Raw genomic sequence first — 17,529 nt, forward strand, 5'->3', positions numbered from 1 at the left:
ACATATATGTATCCTGAATAGTCCTAAAAGGTCCATGGGGTCACGAAGATTCAGACATGACTAAACGACTAAACAAATCCTAAAAGAAAAAAATGGGAGAATTAGGAGGGAGAATAGAGATATAAAAGAATGGATTTGTGAGGGGATTTCAAAGAAGTAAAACCCTGGAATATATTCTCTTTATCTTTTCACCAAGTGTGGTGGCACATTTTCCAAGCATGGTCCACCCCACCCCCCCGCCTTCTGTCCTTGGATGACAGGGTAAAGACACAATGGAGAGGACAAAAGTTGTCGGCTTCACACTTTTTGGTGGGAAAATACTTTTTAAAAAATTACTACTTTTATAACAAAACAGTGACGTGTCCTTTCACCCTAGCCTTAACAATTACACACACAAATGGTTTTAGCCATTCAGGTCCCCAATCCATGCATGTTTTACTTGGGGGAAGCCCCATTGAACTTGGGTCTTCTGAGAAAAAAGCAGGCGCCAGATCAGGGCTGGAAACAACTCTCCTCCTCCCCACAAATGCCACCTGCCTGCTACTCCTCTGTCTCATTCTTTCTCAGTCTCCATCCCTCTGATAGTGGTGGCCCCTTCATGCCCTGTGCTTGGACATGCTCATCCTCTCTGGGGGTGGGAGAGAGGAAAACTGATTTGTTCCAGAGAGAAGTCCCAGCCAGCTAGATGGTGGAAAAGTCAGGCGCCAGTCAGAGTATGAGAAATCTCAACTAAGTCATGATTGGATGGTTGTCGGGTGCGAAATGCCCCGGCATTCATGGAATTTCGAACACTGGAGCTATGCAATATAGGCATGCCCTCTTGCACTGTGTTGCTTCATGGGCCTCTAAGTGAGGTTAGCTTGGTGCAGTTCTCTTAGAAGTGTTCCTGTCATCTAAAGAATGACAGGTGGCTCTAAAATCTAGAACTGCCTTGGAGTAAACTTGGAGTAAAAATGTCTCCACCCACCCACTTGCTCCACATCATATCTAACTTTATAAATTATCATTTCCCTTATCCCACCCCCTCAGCTCACCTTTGCTGCACAAAAAGCTCATAGTAGGTAGGCTCTACTTCTCAGGAAATTGCTTCAGCTCCCAATCTTTTTGTTTGCTCTTATCTGTAACCCAATTTACCCTTCTTGTTGCAGGGGAAGTAGATGGGTTTGTCTGTTAGATTGTCCTGTCTGGCTGCCCACCCACCCACCCACCCACCCACTTGGGCTTCCTGCAGCAGAGTCTGAAGCTTCATCACCTTCCTATCATGTACATGGTACAGGAAGGGGATATCATGGCACAGGTCTTCATTGTTTGGTGCTTTCAGCAATGCCCCTTGCCCTGTGGTCCTTCCAGCAGTGCTTTGAGGTCAAACACATAATCAGTCAACCTCATAATGTTTTCCTGAACCTTACAGATATTCTAATTACTTGAATTTGGGTGTGGTTTTTGGACATCCATTGAGAGGGTATCAGATCATTAAGACGGCTACTACTATCCCCAGCACAGGTGTGACCTTAAGTGAAACCAGAATACGAGGAAGTAAATAGATTATTATTTACACTGGTGTTCCTTCCTTACCAGCAGGCTTTACATCTCTTTGCCATACCTTTTTCATGTTTTTATTTTTTATCTATAGACAGAATGCTTTAAAATGTTTCCATAGGCTCTTCCTTTTGACAACCAGCAGAGATTAAATTGGGGGATATCTAGAATCTGGGTACTGAGTTGCTTTTTCTTCTTTCCAGTGTCTCTGCTTTCTTTTTGCTCTGTATTGGCCAATCACCATCATAGAGACAAAGTAACAAGCAAAATTAAATTTCCAAAATAGATAGGTTGAAGAAAGATTTGAGCTGCTGCTGCTCTGCCTGTGAGTATTGGGGAGGACCGCTCCCCTTTGAAGCCCATTCTCCACCTTGGGCCTGAGGGTGGGCCCCATACTCACCACCACAGCTTATAAGGCTCTAATAATAACACCAATGCTATCAAAGGAGGCAATAATGGGGCTTGGAATTACTACCGTGGAAGGGCAAGGGAGGTATGGCGGTGGGGGCAGATCTTGTAGGCAAAGGGGTATGAGATATGGATATGCTTGTACCCCTTTCTACCTGCGCCCCATCCCCAGGGACGAAGGTAGGGTGAACAAGGACCCCCCGCTTCCATCACTGGTGGTGTGCAATGCCAGGTCTATAGGCAACAAAACCGCCACCCTTGAGATTTCTTTACCTCGCAGGGGGTTGACCTGGCTTGTGTAATGGAGACCTGGGTGCGCAAAGGAGAAACACTTACCTTACGAGAGATGGCGCCCCCAGGTTTCTCTGTCCACCAGTTGCGGACTGTGGGTCGGGGGTGGGGTGGGTTGGTATTGTTAATCCGGAAAGATTGTTCTTTCAGGCCTCTATCATTGTCATTGATCCCCAGCATTGAATGTGTTAGCCTGGTGTAGGGTTCTGAGGAGAACTTGGCTGTCTTGCTGGTGTACTGGCCACCTAGTGTACCAGCAGCCACCCTGTCAGACCTGCTAGAGGTGGTGACCGCCTGGGCCTTGGAGTTCCCCAGTCTGTTGGTATTGGGGGACTTCAACGTACATGGATCTGGTGTCTTCCACAGCGACACTAGGGCTCTCTCCATTTGTTTCGGGCCCCACACATAAAGCAGGTCACACGCTGGGCCTGATCTTTGGCGCAGGCGTAGATGTGATCACATCCCCCACTATGGAGCTGCCATGGTCTGATCACTATGCTCTGAAAGCCAGGATTGACCTCCCGCTCCTATCCTGCTTAGGTGGCGATCCTATTTGGGCTCGCCTGCAAAGGCTGATGAATCCTGATAGATTCCATCAGGCCCTGTGGGATCCTGCTCCCCCTGGCGACTCATTGACTGAGCTTATTGAGGTTTGGAATACCCGGCTCTTGGCGGCCATCAATGAGATCGCATCTAGACGCTCTCTGTGACTCCGCAGAAACTGGCCCCCATGGTTTATCGAGGAGCTCCGGAAAATGAAGCGGGACCTCAGACGGCTAGAGCGAGTATGGCAGGATGCCCGCAAATGAGCCTCAAGAACATCTTATAGGGTTTATGAAAACCTATGAGATGGCAGTAAAGGCTGCTAAGAAGTCCTACTTCTCAGCCTCCATTGCACCTGCTAGCTCTCGCCCGGCGGAACTTTTTAGTATAATTAGGTCTCTAATGTCCCTAGAGGGACAGCCAATTTAAATATGAATCAAGCGCATAGCTGTTAGGCATTTGCAAGCTTTTTTGCGGAAAAAGTCCTGACGCTCCACCGTGACCTCCCTGCCAATTTGGATACAGTAACAGAACTGGAGGCTCCTTGAGTGTCCTCGGGTCCACTATTGGACCACTTCAACCGGATATTCCCAGCTGAGGTGGACAAACTCCTCTGTGCCAGAAAGCCCACCACCTGTTGACCCGTGTCTGTCCTGGCTGATTAGAGCATGTCCAGATGAGGTGCGGGCCCCCCGGGTGAGATCATCAATTTGTCCCTTGGCTCTGGGACATTCCATGGGGAATTGAAGGAGGCAGTGGTGTGTTTGCTCTTAAATAAACATCATTAGATCCTTTAGATCTATCCAATTATCACCTAGTTTTGAATCTTTCATTCCTGGGTAAGGTGGTTGAGAGATCAGTTGCTGAACAGCGTGGCGGATTTCTGGATGAAAAATCTGCTTTGGATCCATTCCAGTCCGGTTTTTGCTCTGGTCATTGGACCAAGATGGCTCTGGCCGCCCTAACAGATGACTTCTGTAGGCAGCTGGATTGAGGCGGGTCGGGGCTGTTGATTCTTTAAGATATGTCAGCAGCCTTTGACATAGTCAACCATGAACTTCTAGATGTTGAACTCCCCGCCCGGCGCTGCTGCCCCCGAGGCTTCTCACCGACATGGGGATTCGGGGCACAGATCTTCAATGGCTGCGCTCATTCCTCTCTGGTTGGGGACTGAGGGTGGCACGGGGGGGGGGGGAGCTGTTGTCGCACTACTCCTTGGTGTGTGTAGTACTGCAGCGTGCAATTCTCTCCCCAATGCTTTTCAACATCTTTATGTGCTCCCTTGCCCAGCTTGTCCGGAATTTTGGTTTGGGTTGCCATCAGTATACTGATGACACCCAGCTCTACCTGTTGATGGAAGGCCATCCCGGCTCAGCCCCAGACACACTGATTAGATGTTTGGAAGCTGTGGTTGGATGGTTACGTGGGAGCCGGTTGAAGTTAAATCCTTCGAAGACAGAGGCCCTTTGGCTGGTTTGGAATGATATGGGGTTGGGGGGACCAACTCCCATCCCTTGCGGGGGCGCAATTAGTGCCAGCGCCTTCCGTCAAGAGTTTGGGTGTAATCTTCGATGCCTCCCTTTCTATTGAGGTGCAGGTTACAGCTACAACAAAGGCGACATTTTTTCATCTCTGCCAAGTTAAGCAGTTGGTGCCTTACCTCTTTTGCCCTGACCTTGCCACTGTGATCCATGCAATGGTCACCTCCAGGCTTGATTATTGTAACTCACTTTATATGGGGCTGCCCTTGAAGCTGACCCAGAAGTTCCAGCGGGTTCAGAATGCCATGGTGACACTCCTTACGGGGTCTCTGCCATGGGATCACATTCACCCAGTGCTGTAGCAACTGCTCTGGCCCCCGGTGGAGTACAGGATCAGGTTTAAGGTGCTGGTTTTAACCTTTAAAGCCCTATACGGCCTAGGACCCTCGTACCTACGAGACTGCATCTTCTGGTATGCCCCAAGGGGGACCTTATGGTCTGCTAAGAACAACACTTTGAAGATCCCGGGCCCCAGGGAAATTAGACTGGCATCGACCAGAGCCAGGGCCTTTTCGGCCGTTGCCCCAGCCTGGTGGAACGCTCTCCCACAAGAGACTAGGGCCCTGCGTGATTCAACATCTTTCTTAAGGGCCTGCAAGACGGAGCTGTTCCCCCAGGCCTTTGGGCAGGATGCAGTTTGACTTATTTTCCTTTGTATAAAATAAACCTGAAGGAGGCCCCCAACCCGGTCACAGGTCCTTGTATGCTCAGGGGAAACAGTTGGTCCTGGCAAATATTAACCACTCTCAATTCCAACCTGATAATTGCCCCCACAAGATTTTAACTTGTATTTTAATTAATTGATGTCTGTTTTTATACATATTGTGTTGTTTTTATGATGTTAGCCGCTCTGAGCCTGGCGTTGGCTGGGGAGGGCAGGATTCAAATTGTTGTTGTTGTTGTTGTTGTTATTTATTGTGCTGATTAGAGTGGTTCTCGTATGTTATATTTTGAGAAAAATGTTAAGATTGTGTTTCATCCTCAGCTAGATGATTCTTGGAAGAGGAGTTATCTACCAGCTGCACTGGCTCCCGGTGGAGTACAGGATCAGGTTCAAGGTGCTGGTTTTAACTTTTAAAGCCCTATATGGCCTAGGACCTTTGTACCTTCGGGAACGCCTCTCCTGGTATGTCCCACGGAGGACCTTATGGTCTTCAAACAAAAACACCTTGGAGGTCCCAGGCCACAGAGAGGTTAGACTGGTCTCAACCAGAGCCAGGGCTTTTTCGGCTGTGGCTCCAATCTGGTAGAACGCTCTGTCACAAGAGACTAGGGCCCTGCAGGATTTGACATCTTTCCGCAGGGCCTGCAAGACAGAGCTGTTCCACCAGGCCTTTGGCCAAGGCACAGCCTGACCCCCTCCTTTGGTAATTCTTCACAGAACTCTAGTCCAATGGTTGCCATCAATTTGATTTGAACTGATTTTATAATGAATTGATTTTAGAATGCTGTATTATTTTACTGTTGTTAGCCGCTCTGAGCCCGGCTTCGGCTGGGGAGGGCAGGATATAAATATATTATTATTATTATTATTATTATTATTGGCATGATAATGTAGCAGAAGCTGTATTTTAAAGCTCTTGATCCATGTGGTGGGATCTGCACACAGAGAAATTTCACATCCCAGTTACATGCTCATATTTGCAGACACTGCATGCAAAAGGGGTACATTTGTTAAATTTTATTGAATACTTTTTGGAGTGTCCATGGATGGAACTGTTCTTTGTTGAACATGTCAGAATTAGTCCTGACCAGCTTTGGAAATTAACCAGGCACCAAGTGCATTTTGCACATGGCTATCAGCCACTTGTGACCAATTGAAGATGCCTGGGCACCAGGATGGTACCTGATGTCTACACTATCTGGTGGTTCATGCCTTGGGATCCTTGGATTTTGCCGGTTTTCACAGACCAACACATTTTTGGAATTCTATCCATGATATTTTATCTGTACAATCAGAATGAATTTCAGGAACCAAAAAGTTGAATGGAAAGATACAACTTTTGAGCCTTCTGGCTCCAAAATAGCAACTAGACATTACATTTTGGTGAAAGTAACCCTGGTTTAAGGAGCAATTTGGCACCCAGCTCATATATTTGAGTTTCTAACACTGGTCCTGACTAGGGCTGGGCAATGTTAGGTTTTCAACATTGCAAAGTATCATCAGCCAAACATCGTGTTTGGGGTGAAACTGCTTTAGCTCTTATCGCGGGAGCTGAGGCACTTTCACCCAAACGTCTGGTGGGCTGGGGCTAATGCAGTTGACTCCAGCCTGCGGCTCACCTCCTGAGCCATCCCTGATGTCCCTGTCTCAGGGCTCCTTTCTGAGGTTTCCTTCGCTTGTGCAGGGTTGGCAGGCTACTCTGCACCTTTCTCCCTGAAGTTGGACCAGGCTACATTAGCCAACAGCAGAGGGTCTTAGGAGCAGTGGCAGTTTCGCCAGTGATATATTGTTGAGTGAAGCTTTCATTGTGGTCTGTTCCTCATATTGATCCTGGGCGATAAGTTGCTACATCACCCAGGCCTAGTCCTGACCCTGAAATGGTTTGACGAGAATGTCATTAGGCTTCTCAGATATTGGGGCATAGAACATTCCAAGGAGGTAGATAGAACATGCATAGCAGTCAAGTGTGTAGACCTTGGAAGACAGGAGAACAGAATGAGTTTGTTTCTCCCCCCATTCTTCACTCCCCCTTTCACTTGAAGCTTATATTTGTTTCTTAACCCAAGAGATGTATCGAAAACTGGACACTGCTATTTTTGAGAGAGTTTGAGATTGCATGTCATAATGGAAATAGACCTTGCTACACACTGACAATATTTACAAAAAGGCAAACATTCAAATGGTGCATTTTTTTTAAACAGTGAAAGCAAGTTGACTACATTGGTGCAGAAGCTTCATGACTTTTTGGCTCACTCATCAGAGGAATCTGAGGATGCAAAGTCTCCTCCAAGATTAACTATAGGTAAAACAGCCTTACTATTTAAAACCTGTTCAGATCTGTGCTCCTTGTATGTTCATTCTGTCATGCCATTCAGCAAAACTATTTAGTTCTGAAATATAATTCTTGATGACTCTGAGAGGTGAGTTGTACCTTCTTTGATGTATTGTTTAGGCACCTGTAACTTAGGGAGTAACCTTGTGCAGAGTAAGTTTGTGTAAGTTAATCTGCACCAGATCCAACCTCCTGCTGTGCCTAAGCGTGGTGGATGGAAAACAAGCCTTTAGAATAGTGTTATAGGCTGGGTTACATGACTGAGCTGAACAGGCTTCAGATCCAGCCTAAGCACCTCCTTTCTGGTATCGCTACACTCCTGGAACACCTTTTGGGGCCTTACACTAAGCTGGACTGAGCCAGGATGAGCAAATTATGCTGGTGTGTTTTTCCTGAGCTGGAGTTGAAGACTTAATGCTGGCTTAGCCAGGAATCAGCTGCATCCTAAACTGCTCATTCTGGCTGATCTTGCCACCAATATGACTAAATCATTCCCTTTATTAATAAATATGTTAATAAATATGTCAGATATGTTTACCTTAGTCTGTGTTCAGTGTTTCCATAGTTCTTTATATTAGTTCTGCTTACACAGCTCTAAGTAGTATATGGTATTACCTTTCTGCCCATGCCAGCCTTAGTTCTCATGTATTACGTTGAATGTGGCTAATTCAGAAACTGTTGCAAAATAACATAGAAATAACTGCTACATTATCAGATCTGGGGAATTCAAATGATTACTGTAAAATAAACCCCCTACTAAGATATGAGTGAGTAGGGATCCTTTCATACATGGGCAAGGTTTGTGTGACAAGGTCTGCTCAAGTATGAAAACAAAACTGAACATGTTACATGAAGAAAAACCAATCATTTCAAGTAGATGAAAGTGTTGTGCTGGACACAGGATTGCAGCCTTCCAGCTTTCTTTTTATTCTGTCTTCATTCTTTCAGTTTTCAGGTTATTTGATGTTCAGTATCTCTTTAGATTACTAGTGTCTAGTAGTTTGCACTTGGGATTTGAGAGGCTAGATTTTATAGGTACAGGTATAGGCCCACCACTTTCATGAGGGCACAAAGTCAGGAACCCCTGGAACCACCCTCCTGCAGGTGGAGGACTGCTTACTGGAGTCTGGGAAGGTCACAGGAGGGTCTTAAGATTGTCTTAGGACCTAGTAAGTGAGGAGGTGCCTTGCTGGAAGCTGGTAAGGAAGGTGCCACCATGCTTACTGGGCTTTGGGAAGACAGTGCCAGGACACTGGGATTCTGCCAAGCTTTGGGAAGGAGACATGAGGGCTCTGGCACAATACAGAGCCCTTGCACTGCATTCCCAAAGATGGGTAAATGAGGAACATATAAAGCTACTTTCAGAGTAGCCTTATATGTCCTAGCAATGAGAAAGTTATGCTGAACCTTTTTGACTCAAAACTCTGTTGCCTGTCAAGGGTATTATTAAAATGTAAATAATTGGGGAACTTTATAACTTTAATTTTTGATAATTTGCAGTTCTGAAAAATTGAATGATTTATCGTATTCTTGTGTTTGTTTTTTGATTTACATTATAAATTGCCCTTGGCTGTAAACAATAACAGTCTGACCGATTTACATTTTTATGCAAATATTGGTGCTAAAAATGATGACCATCTGTTTTTGCATTGGAGAACTGCAGATATGGATTAATTTTTGTCTAAGCAAAAAATGTGGTTGCCATGGAAATGTGGAGGGTGGGGACAGTGTTAGAAATTGAGATATGAAAGCCAGAAGCTAAATGGCACCTTAAACCTAGATTATGGATGCAAGAATGAAATGTCTAGGCATACTTTTTTATAACAAGAATGCAAAGCTAAAAATGAATGAACTGCAGCTAAAATATTGTGTTCATTTTTCAAATGGTCTAGTCTTTCACTTGCCCACCCCCCTAATATTCTCTTCTCTAGTCTTCAGACAGTAGCTGGAAGAGGGGAGGCAGAAAACGATCTTCCTTCCACTCTTCAAGTTTAATCTGAAATCTTAGGCGCAATACTGTACCCAGAGCTCAGAAACAGCTCGCACTAATGAAATTCCCTCTTGCAAAATGCACCTAGAACAAGGGGAGTTTCAAATACTGGGTGGGGGGAGCATGTACTGTTGTGTACCTTTGGGAAGAAGTACCCCTTTGTTCATTAGTAGCTGACACTCCTCTCTCTCTCTCCCTTGTCCCCCACTTTTTCCAGAGGGAAATGGGGAATCATTTTTGGTTGTCACTTTCTATTGTCTGTGACAATCTGATTTTATTTTCTGAAGAGAATCCTTGGTTTTTAGGGTTTCTTTCTGATTTGTACTAAATAAATACAACCCAGGATCTGTTTGAGTTGTTTGTGGAAGATAGTACAGCACTTTGCCTACAGTGTAGTTATATGCATTGTTGCTGTTTTGTGTATTTTGAATCATTACTATCCATCTTTACGCGAGAACATATTTCATCCGTTTCTTACAGATAAATTTGCTATGACGGAAAATATTCCAACTCCAGTTCCAACTCCAATGGAAAACTGCAGGGAAGAAGTAAGAACAACTTAGTAGCTTAGTTTATAATAATGAAAAACAGTTGTGGAAAGTGGTGATTGATTTCATATGAGCTCAGATTGCTTAGGTTACTTTCTTCATGGTGTGTAAGAGTGAATTTGTATAGAGTATCTATTTAGAAATAATTTTGTTTATAATTTTGGAAATTCCCAGGATGTATAGTGCAGCTTTAATAAGCCAGTGATAACAATGAGCCACAACAATAATAACTTGGTTTTATTTTTTGGTATTTTGAAAACTTGAGGAATTATCTTATATTCAGCATATAAATTCAGTATTTTTTCAGGTCTTTCATTTTTATGAGATCCAGCTATTGGTTTCTGGTTTTTTGTTTCAGAGGCAATTTTCTTCTTACAAATAATTTTAATAAATTGTTTGTGGCCATTAAGCATCTCAACTGTGACTTTTAATTTTGTGGAGGATGATAATTTGACTGATTTTAGGATTACTTAACCTAGAAAGATTGTATGTTCTGGCCTGTGGTTCATAATATTCATGCAAACTATATTGTTCATATGAACAGTGCTTTCCTGTATGAGATTTACAGATGTGCAAACCTTCCTGCCCTTGCTATACTTTATTAATGTGGCTGAAAGCAGTTGGTAAGATCATCAAGATTTGAAGTCTAGTGTTTACTTTTATACAATTATTTAATTCCATTGCATTTTTTAGTTTATATCTAAAGCACAAGCCCAGTTAGTTACATTTACATATATAAAAGTAGGGTAGAGTTGTCCTTAAACTTCATAGTAAGTTATGTATAAATTGATGTGCATGCATAGGGATGTTTAATTGTATATGGCTTGCGATTTTGTGTTTCCTCTCCCTTTCATATTCAGGGTAGCAGCTCTTCTGAAAAGTCAAAATCGTTATGTTCACCACGTTCCAAAAGGTTAGTTTGCTATTCTGTTTACCAGTTTGAATTGCTTGCTACAGTGAGTCTGAAGGAACAACTCATTGTGTGTTAGAATCCATGGTGGATTAAGAAATAGTACATGTTACTATATTACATATTTTTCTGTTTTTATACTGTAACCTGCCCTGTGATCCTTGGAAGAAGGGTGGTATATAACCCCTCCTTATTTATTTATTTTTAAAAACTTAAATACAAAACATAAAAAGTGAGTTTTTTAATACAAAAAAATGAAGAAAGAGAAAGAAGTGTTGTATATTACCAAAACAAATGTTAACAGTTAACAAACACAATTTTAAACCTACTGTATTTTGTATAAATGAGTTCCAAATTTCATTATACATATCCATGCAAAGTCTACGTCAATAAGCAATCTGCTCATAGGTGGCAACAGTAGTCAGCTTCAATCCATTGAATAAGTGGAGACATACATTTATCGCTCCAGTGCAGCAATATCAGTCTTTTAGCCATAGTAAGGGCACGGAGAATCCAATTATGTTGTCCAGTTGTCAAATTCCATATAGTAGGTATGTAGTTCAAAAGAACATTATCATCTGAAAATTTTAGCTTTTTTTGCACAGACATATTTATATAATTCACTACTTTTTTCCAAAACATAGTAAGTATAGGACATTGTAAAAATGTGTGTTTTAAAGAAGCATTATTTCCAACATACTGCTATCTCAAGACAGTCCTTTTCTATACAAACGTAGTGGAGACCAATAAATTCTAAATATTATTTTCTGTTGTGTAAGTAATTATTTAAGGTTCATTGACACCCTTGCTATAGAAGTTAAAACACTCCCATTGTCAAGGCAATATAGGAACCTCCAATTCTTTATTCCATTCATTTCTTAACATCTCCATATGAAATTGATTTATTTGTAACAAATATCTTTAAAACGTAATCATGGGTTTTTTTAGTTCTAGAGGATTTAACCGGTTTTTTTAGTATCTCAGGTGTCTCAGAAGCTGAAAATGCTGCTGGTCCAAACATAATTGTTAAAAAATGTTGTAGTTGTAAATATTGCCATTGGATTACATCTGATAGCTGATATTTATCTCATAACACAATGTAAAAATTCATTGTCATATTTCAGTTGATCCAAAGTCAATACATCCACGTCCATCCAATTTTCCTTATCACCATATTTTTCTTAATTTTTGATGGCTTTCTCCGTAAAGTCAATTTACCGTGGGTAAAGGGGTCAAGTTGTTTTTATTAGGCATCACATTCCATAACTTTCTTAAATATTTTATTAATTTTCATCAAGACAAATACATATCATACCACATTACAACTTTAACAAATATACTCATTTTTGGACTTCCTTCAGCCTCTCTGACAATCGTCCGAATTAAACTTTTTGATTACACATTTCCTAAATTTGCTATTGCCTTTTAGCACACCCTTCCACACCTGTTTTTCTTTCTTACAATATTTCTTAGATTTTTACAGAGCTTCTTTAAATGCCACTAACGTTATTTCATTATCACTTATACATTCCCAATATTCCACTAGCTTTCCCTAGTCCTCGATAAACTTTTGATCTCGCAGATATCTGATCTTCCCTGTCAACTTATCAAGTTCTGCATAGTCCATCAGCTTCGTTCTCCACTCCTCCAATGTTGGTACTTGTTCCTGTTTCCATTTCTGGGCCAGTAATATTCTTGCCGCTGTTACTGCATATTGGAAAAGTTTACAATCCTTTCTATTTATTTCATTTCCTATAATTCCTAGAAGAAAGGCCTCTGGTTTCTTAACAAATGTATATTTCAACATTTTCTTCAATTCATTATATATCAATTCCCAGAAGCTCTTCACTTTCTTACATTCCCACCACATATGGTAAAAAGAGCCATCCTTTTCTTTACATTTCCAACATTTCTTACATGTTTTATACATTTTTGCAAGTTTTACTGGTGTAATATACCATCTATACATCATTTTCATGACATTTTCCTTTAACGCAGTACATGCGGTAAATTTAATATTTTCATTCCATAACTTAGTCCAATCATTAAATTGTATGTTATATCCAAAATCTCTGGCCCATTGTATCATAACAGATTTATCTTCTTTATCCTTTGTATGCCATTCCAGCAATATCTTATACATTTTAGATAATATTTTATATTCATTATGTATTATTTCTGTTTGAAATTTTGAATCTTTCTCTTCAGATCCATGTTCCTTAAAATACTTTTTAAACATTTCATTTATTTGGAAATAATTCAAGCAATCATATACGTACTCTTTTACATCTTCATAGGGTTTCATTTGCCATTTCCCCCCCCCTTAACAATCGAATTTCCATATGTAATCCAATTCCTTCTCATATTGATTTTTTTAACACTCATAACCTCTAATGGAGACAACCAGTGCGGAGTTCTTGGTTCAAGTAGGTTTTTATACCTATCCCATATTTCTATCAACGATCTTCGGAAAATGTGGTTCTCAAAACCTTTGTGGATTTTCTTCTTTTCAGACCATAAATATGCGTGCCACCCAAATCTATTGTCAAATCCTTCTGGATCTAACAACTCTTTATTATCTAATTTTACCCAATCCTTTAACCAACAGAGACATGAAACTTCATAATATAATTTCAGGTCTGGCAGGGCGAAGCCTCCCACATTCCATAACTTTCTAACAGGCATACAGTCGTACCTTGGTTCTTGAATGCCTTGGTACTTGTACGTTTTGGCTCCCAAACGCTGTAAACCCTGAAGTAAGTTTTCTGGTTTCTGAACGTTTTTCAGAAGCCAAATGTTTGACTTGGCTTCCGCTTGAGTGCAGGAAGCACCTGCAGCCAATCGGAATCCACGCCTTGGTTTTCAAATGGTTTTGGGAGTCAAACGTACTGCTGGAACAGATTAAGTTCGAGAACCAAGATACCACTCTAATTATTTCCAGAGATACCAGAGTTCTAATGTATTTTTATCCTCATACTGTTTATCCAAACAAAAGTGCTAGATGTGTATATTCCAAAGTTGTCGAAATTGGAAAAATACAGTGGTACTTTGGGTTAAGTACTTATCGTATTTTTCGCTCTATAACACGCATCTGACCATAACACGCATGTAGTTTTTAGAGGAGGAAAACAAGAACAAAATATTCTGAACGAAGCAGTGGGTGCATGATTTTTATGGTTCATGCTGTGGCCACAGACATGTGATCTGATGGTGAGTTTGGGGTAGCCCAATGCAAAAATCCTGAGGATCCATGTGGATCCTTGCTTTGTAACCAGGTTTTAAGTGGGGAGGGAAGGAAAAGCACTCAAGGGAGCACGCGTGGAGAAGGAGCTTTTCGGTGAGCTGAGCGGGGAGGAGGGAGGGAAAGAGCACTGTTGCTTTAAAGGTATACTTAAGCTACTTGCCCTGTGCCTGGGTTTTTTTTCCATTTAACAGTTTGCAGCCTTTTCCTTCCGCTCCTTGTTTTGAGGCAGAATAGATTTGAGCAAGTGAGGAGGACTTGGATTGCAGGGGATTCACCATTAGCTGTGTAAAAGTGCTCCTCCTTGCAGCCTGAGTGATAAGCAGCCACCAGCAGCAATAGAATGGAGCACAAAAAAGTGGTAGGGGCACTAGGACCCAGACAATGCTCGAATCTATCCTGCCTGAAAACAAGCTGCTCCCTCCCAGCGGATCAGCTGAGACGCGGGGATTTGCGAAGTTTTCCCCTCTCCCTCATCCCCAGCCTTTTTTCTTTAACTTCCTGGTTTTCACTGCGTGGCTCAGAGCTCGAGGTTGGTTTTATTTTGCTGCTGGTTGCTTAAATTTTATCTTTCCTGCCGTCCCTCTGCAGCCTCATTGCTCTGTTTAGAGAGCTCACGGACCTTTGCTAGCGTCTGCCCCTCCTCCCGTGTAAGCGGCTGCTGCCCGCTTTGCTGCCATGGCTCTCCTTCCCTCCCTCCTCCCCGGCTCCAGGTCGATTTAAAGCAAGCAAAGCGAGAGCCTCGTAGAGTGTGTAAGCAGCTCCCGCTTTGCTTGACTGACGGCAGCCATGGCTCCGATCCGTGCATTCGCTCCTTAACACGCACAGGCATTTTCCCTTACTTTCTAGGAGCAAAAAACTGCGTGTTATGGTCCGAAAAGTACGGTAATTCGTTCCGGAGGTCTGTACTTAACCTGAAAATGTTCTTAACCTGAATCACCACTTTAGCTAATGGGGCTTCCCGCTGCTGCTGCGCCGCTGGAGCATGATTTCTGTTCTCAACCTGAAGCAAAGTTCTTAACCTGAAGCACTATTTCTCGGTTAGCAGAGTCTGTAACCTGAAACATATGTAACCTGAAGCGTATGTAACCTGAGGTACCACTGTAACGCCAATTGTTGGCTTTCATCATTTAATACTTTACAATAAATATGCATGATAATATAGCTCCAGATTCAGAATCCTGAATCCTTCCTCCTTAATTTGTAATTGCATTTTCTGTAAAGATATTTTCAGAATCGAAGACTCTCTCCCTAGAAATATTTTTATTTTCTGAAAATAATTTCCAGATAGATGAACTAGGATTCCTCTTAGAATATAAATTAATCTGGGAATAGTGTTCATTTTGAGAGCAGTCACCTTCCCCAAAGGAGTAAAGTTTAATGATTCCCATCTATCAATATCTGAAGAAACCTCTCTTTATATTTTATTTAAATTGCATATTACTAATTGAGTTATAAGGGACGCAGGTGGCACTGTGGTCTAAATCACAGAGCCTAAGGCTTGCCGATCAGAAGGTTGGCGGTTCGAATCCCCACGACGGGGTAAGCTCCGGTTGCTCGGTCCTTGCTCCTGCCCACCTAGCAGTTCAAAAGCACGTCAAAGTGCAAGTAGATAAATAGCTCCTTCTCCGGTGGGAGGGTAAACGGTGTTTCCGTGCATTGCTCTGGTTCACCAGAAGCAGCTTAGTTATACTAGCCACATGACCCGGAAGCCGTACGCCGGCTCCCTCGGCCAGTAAAGCAAGATGAGTGCCGCAACCCCAGAGTCGTCCACGACTGGACTTAACCGTCAGGGGTCCCTTTACTGTTACCTTTAATTGAATTATATCTTTTGGTATAGGCATACCTAAATATTTAATAGATTCACTACAAATACGGAATTAATACTCCAGGTCAGGCATAGGCAAACTCGACCCTCCAGATGTTTTGGGACAATTCCCATCATCCCTATTTAACAGGACCAGTGGTCAGGGATGATGGGAATTGTAGCCTCAAAACGTCTGGAGGGCCAAGTTTGCCTATGCCTATTCCAGGTGGTATATAAATTGAATGAATGAATGAACTAATAAATGAAGGTATAGATAGCGGTATTTATTGTTTTCTTTTTCTAATCATGTAATTCAGTCAGCCTTTAAGCTTTCAAAAATGGGTCAAATATGACTTTCTTAGTTATAAGCCACTTTGGCATATAAACAGTACACATACTAATAAAAATAGTAAAGGGTAATTAATACAGCATTATGTAAATTTGGCATTATATTTTCAGTGTTTGTAATCTGCACATCTTACAGCTCAGTTTCATTGGCCATTATATTGCCTATCTATATAATACTATTCACTAGATTCTGTTATCTATTCTAAAAGAATGTTTTGATAAATAGTGGAGATAATTTGGCTTCACATGTACTGTTTGTAGTATAAATATATGTGTCTGCTGCTCATGCAGGAAACCTACAGTTGTAACAAAGTATGTTGGCTCAGATGATGAACAGACCCTAGATGAAACCACAAATCAAGATGTTTCAAATGAAAACTCCGAAAATGAAGTTGATATGAAAAGCTTGCCTAAAGGTAACTTATTCCATAAATTATGAAATATTCTAACAGCATACCGTGTATATTAAAATTTAGCTAGGATACTGCCTGTACATGCTACCTAGAAGCATTGAAACTTGTAATTTCAGTGAAACTGGGATAAAACTGGAAATTATTTTTGTTCCTTTTGTCAAGAACTCATTCCTGGGAATTTTCTTAAAGCTTCAGAGCAACAAAATATCGAATCCCTCATTATGTAAAACATGTTTTACCTCTCTGCTTTACTTTTTTACTTCAAGTTAGGGGTGGCTAGTGTGTAGCCATCGGACATTGTTGGATTCCAGCTTCTGTCAGCCCCAGGTAGCATGGCCCATAGTCAGGGATGGTGAGAATATGAATCCTGGAGCCCAGCAACATCTGTAGGATGTTTTTCTGTGATAACTGTGTTGGAAGTGGGGCAAATAACTATTTGCAAAATCCTAGCCTAACGGTTCCCAATTGGTGGTTCATGGCACATACGCGTCAACTGTCCGGGACAGCCTGCTTTTTTGATGGGGGGTGGCATCTTGCGTGGGTCATGTGATACCATGATTTCCAAAAGTAGGGGGTTGGCTTTTGAAAAAGAAGGGGAGGGGTCTGCTATATTTAGCTAATTGGGAACCACCATCATTGGACTAGGAATGGATGTTGCAATATTGCTGAGTGCTGCTGCTTAAAAGAGCAGCCTCATGTTTATTTCTCATGTCTCATAGGATGTGGTGGATTCTCCTTCATTGGAGGTTTCTAAGCAGAGGTTGGATGGTTATCTGTCGGTGATGCTTTAGTTGAGATTCCTGCACTGGAGGGAATTCAGCTAGATAACCCACAGGGTCCCTTAACTTGACAATTCTATGATTCACAGGGAATCCATTCCATTGTTGAACAGATCTTACTATCAGAAAGTTCTCTCCAGGATGTTTACTCGGAATCTCCTTTCTTATAACTTGA

At 42.0% G+C, this 17,529-nt stretch overlaps 1 protein-coding gene across 5 annotated transcripts in view; it reads left to right on the forward strand.

The window, feature by feature from the left end:
• The window catches only part of ATRX (ATRX chromatin remodeler), a 97,295-nt gene that overhangs the window by 8,509 nt on the left and 71,257 nt on the right, over positions 1–17,529 (forward strand). For all 5 annotated transcript variants that reach the window (XM_081897749.1, XM_081897745.1, XM_081897746.1 and 2 more), the window contains exons 2-5: positions 7,188–7,288; positions 9,789–9,856; positions 10,717–10,769; positions 16,454–16,578. In XM_081897749.1, coding sequence (XP_081753875.1) covers positions 7,188–7,288; positions 9,789–9,856; positions 10,717–10,769; positions 16,454–16,578 — 347 coding nt within the window. The remainder of the gene's footprint in view (positions 1–7,187; positions 7,289–9,788; positions 9,857–10,716; positions 10,770–16,453; positions 16,579–17,529) is intronic.

The sequence above is a fragment of the Podarcis melisellensis genome (genome assembly GCF_964234715.1).
Source record: "Podarcis melisellensis genome assembly, chromosome: Z".
In the NCBI taxonomy this organism is placed as follows: Eukaryota; Metazoa; Chordata; class Lepidosauria; order Squamata; family Lacertidae; genus Podarcis; species Podarcis melisellensis.